At 47.6% G+C, this 3,800-nt stretch overlaps 1 protein-coding gene across 2 annotated transcripts in view; it reads left to right on the top strand.

Annotated features, from left to right (window-relative positions):
• The window catches only part of LOC111649068 (transcriptional regulator Myc-A-like), a 4,062-nt gene extending 1,574 nt beyond the window's left edge, over positions 1–2,488 (top strand). The window contains exons 2-3 of one of the 2 annotated variants that reach the window (XM_023398808.2): positions 435–1,086; positions 1,523–2,488. In XM_023398808.2, coding sequence (XP_023254576.1) covers positions 444–1,086; positions 1,523–2,037 — 1,158 coding nt within the window. In that variant the 5' untranslated portion in view covers positions 435–443 and the 3' untranslated portion in view covers positions 2,038–2,488. Of the gene's footprint in view, positions 1–434; positions 1,087–1,519 lie in introns of both variants that reach the window. The other variant, XM_023398807.2, reaches the window with a different exon arrangement.
• The last annotated feature ends 1,312 nt before the right edge of the window (positions 2,489–3,800 follow it).

Below are 3,800 nucleotides of genomic sequence, written 5' to 3'. Positions count from 1 at the left end.
CCCCCCCCCCCCACACACACACACCCTTTCCTCTATGTAAATACTTTTGCTCTTAGTAATTTCAGATATGTGATTATATCTGAATATGTTAGTGTATGTTTTCAAGGTGGAACTGAATCTGTAGTTGAACAGCTGCAATTAGTGAAATATGGAGATTGAAACCAATATGAAAATATTCCAAGTAAACCAGTTCAGTGTTGTGATGGGGAAACAACTACATGTTGACACGTCATTAAAGTCTCTTCTTGTATTCGGGATTTTTGTCATTTTTCTTCCTAAAATGTGGAAAAGATTTAAACCAGAGAAACGAACAGAATCACTTATTTTCTTTGCATCAGTTTTATATAATCTCTTATTGAATATTTTGTGCTTCACTTCACCGTCCCGTCTGGTGAAGCTTGTTAAAGCTGACCTCATGTGTTGTGCCTCCGCAGGCAGCCATAATGCTGCCAGTGTTGCCCCTGTCCAGCACAAACTACGACTACGACTACGACACGATCCAGCCCTACTTCCTCTTGGATGGCGAGGAGGAGGACTTCTACCCTCCTTCACGCAGCCTGCTCCTCCCGGGTCCCGGGGAGGACATCTGGAAGAAGTTCGAGCTGCTGCCGACGCCCCCCCTGTCCCCCAGCCGGAGACCCTCCCTGTCCGATGTCCCGCTGTCCGCCGCAGATCACCTGGAGGCTGTGTCCGACCTGCCGGACGGGGACTGCAACCCCTCCGCGGCCTTCCTCCAGTCCTTCATCATCCAGGACTGCATGTGGAGCAGCAGCTTCGCCGCCGCCACCAAGCTGGAGAAGGTGGTGTCTGAGAGGCTGGCCTTGCTCCGGTCCCGCCGAGACTCCTCCACCACCGCCGGCAACACTAACGAAGAGAGCGGAGCAGCTGATCAGCAGGTGGGCAGGTGTCAGGTGAACGCGGGGTACCTGCACGACCTCCACGCAGCGGCCGCAGACTGTATCGACCCCTCTGTGGTGTTTCCGTACACCACCCTGGGCGAGAAGAGCGATGATGGAGCAGTGATGGAGGCGGGGTCAGAACTGTGTCTGGACACGCCGCCACTCAGCAGCAGTGACAGTGAATCAGGTGAGAAGCAGCTTTTATTTTGGAAAGTCACTTCTTTAATCCTTTGTTAAAACTTTGTTTTTATGCTCCTGGTTTTGTCCATCAGCTCTGTTGGTATTTATACACATAACAAAGAGTTTACAGTTTACAAGAGCATGAGCCAATCAGAAGAGAGGAGGCTCTGAGCCTCTGTTCTGATTGGCTGTTTTCTGAGGGAGCCAATGAAAATATATCAGATTTCAGGTGAAACACTCAGAGAAACCAAATCCTGCAAGTTTCTCTTAAAACAGAAGTGAACTGTGGGACCAGTGGCTGCAGCTGCTGCTGCTGCTGCTGCTGTTGTTGTTGTTGTTGTTGTTGTTGTTGTTGTTGTTGTTGTTGTTGTTGTTGTTGGTATCTGCTAACAGTTTTAATGACCACCAGCACTAACACCAGAATGTTTCTTTTTCCCCAGAAGAAGAAGAAGAGGAGGAGGAGGAGGATGAGGAGATTGACGTGGTGACGGTGGACAGGCGGAAAGTGTCCCGGCGGTCGGACCCCTCCCCGCTGGTCCTGAAGCGCTCTCATGTCAGCATCCACCAACACAATTACGCCGCCCAGAAGCCCGAGCAGCCCGCCGTGAAACGGGTCAAGTCAGAAATCACCTGCTCGTCGCCGAGGCAGAGCGGCGGCCGCAGGTGCTGGAGCCCGCGGTCGGACGGCGAGGACAACGAGGACAAACGCAGGACGCACAACGTGCTGGAGAGGCAGCGGCGGAGCGAGCTGAAGATGAGCTTCTTGGCTCTGAGGGACGAAATCCCGGCGGTGGCCAACAACGACAAAACGGCCAAGGTGGTGATCCTGAAGACGGCGGCGGAGTTCATCACAAAGATCCAAGAGGACGAGAGGAGGCTGCTGACGATGAAGGACGAGCTGAGGAAGAGGAGCAGAGAGCTGAAACTCAGACTGGAGCAGCTCAGGACTTTACATTAACCCTTCAGCTATTAGTTTCCATGTTAGTTGATTTTTATTTCTTTCACTTCGTCATGTTTTCATGTGTGAAACTGGGCTCAGCAGATCCAGACTGCAGAGGAACTACATGGACCATAATTCACTGGGCCGGCTGCTCCGACATCAGCCGTGTCTCTTTGTTTGTATTTATTTTATTTTTTATTGATGACTGCTTCACACTTTAATTTAAAATGATTGTGTTATTTCAAAATGATGATCAATGATTGATTTTTAATCAATAGTTGCTAAACCCTGGAATTGTTGCTGTATTTTTTTATTAATTTTATTTCATGTATAGTTTCTATTTTTATACTTTTCTTCTTCAGTTGATTCTTTATAAAATCAGCTGCACGAGAGGAAATACATCAGAAGCATTGCAGACTCTTCAAAATAAAAGCCCCTCATACACTGGAGGTCCTGTCAATGTTACAAAGTGTAAGATGGTTTTTATTCCCTTAATTCATGTCAACCCTCCAAAACCCAAAGAAGTTCTTCCCTAACACAGATGGTGATGATGAGGAGGATGATGATGATGACGATGTTACACCGTACAGCTTCATTGCTCAACTAGTCTCAGTTAGAAGCCAGAGGTCAAAGGTCACAGAGCAGATTTGTGGCTTCAGTCTGATTCAGCAGCCTTTTATTCGAGGGAGGGGTGGTACTTTATTCTGAGGGCGACGGATGTGATGAAGGCTCCTCAGAGAGGGATTCAAACTGCCGTCTCCTGGGACAGTTTCAGCTTCCCAGAACCAGGCCGGGCCTCGGACGTCAGACTGGTCTCTGTCCTCAGCTGCTGCTGGACTCAGATGAGTCAGCTGGAGCTGTCGTCACGTTCTGTTTGTCAGACTGAGCTCAGTCAGACACACGATCAGCTTCACGTTCAGACATGAGCAGGTGTTATTATATATATACGGACCTCAGTGGAACCACATCTTGGGGTCCGGACTCCCACGGGGGGGGGGGGGGGGGGGGGGGTATGCCGAGGTAATCAAAAGAGTTTCCTTCCCTCTGAAACACTTGATGATTTTTCTTCTTCAGGGTTGAGAGGGAGAATCTGTCTGTGATTGACAGCTGAGACCTGCATCCCGTCATCACTATGGCAACAAACGTCCCTTCATCTAAGACGAGATGTTCGGTTTTTATTTGTCAAAGACTTTGAAAAGACTCGACACATTAAATCACCTTAATTAAATCAGCAATTGAGTAGATTGTGACGCAACTTTCCCTTTAATTTACACATTAATATCAGTGATGAAATAACATTACACACATTCCTTAATTTGTACTTTAATCAAGGTGCAAATTCTGATGGTCCTCCAATTTTTTATATTTTGATTAATGCATAAATTAACATGAATGGGTTTTTATGAGGTAACAAAAGAAACCTTAATATTCACAATGATTTTTTAATTCTGGAAAAGTCCTGAAACTGTAATACAACCCCGTAACTTATCCGTCCTGTGACTGGACTCTCTCTCACTAATAAAATAAACAGATAAAGAGAAACTCTGCTGAGTCACAGTGACTCTCTGCTGAGTCATCACAACGGTCCAGACCGCTGAGTCATGCTGATCCTCCAGGTCAGCCATGAGTGAGGACTGAAGGGTTTCCTGTTTCAGATCTTCTTTCAGATCTGGTCCCCTGGACTCTCAGGTGTCCACACAGAGACACAGACTCTCAGGTGTCCACACAGAGACACAGACTCTCAGGTGTCCACACACAGACAGTGACTCTCAGGTGTCCAC

This window comes from Seriola lalandi, unplaced genomic scaffold (assembly GCF_002814215.2).
Source record: "Seriola lalandi dorsalis isolate HSWRI2012SDOR001 ecotype SW California unplaced genomic scaffold, Sedor1 jcf7180002049917, whole genome shotgun sequence".
Classification (NCBI taxonomy): Eukaryota; Metazoa; Chordata; class Actinopteri; order Carangiformes; family Carangidae; genus Seriola; species Seriola lalandi.
Note: the sequence above shows the minus strand (reverse complement) of the source record. Positions and strands in the feature narration are given on the sequence as shown.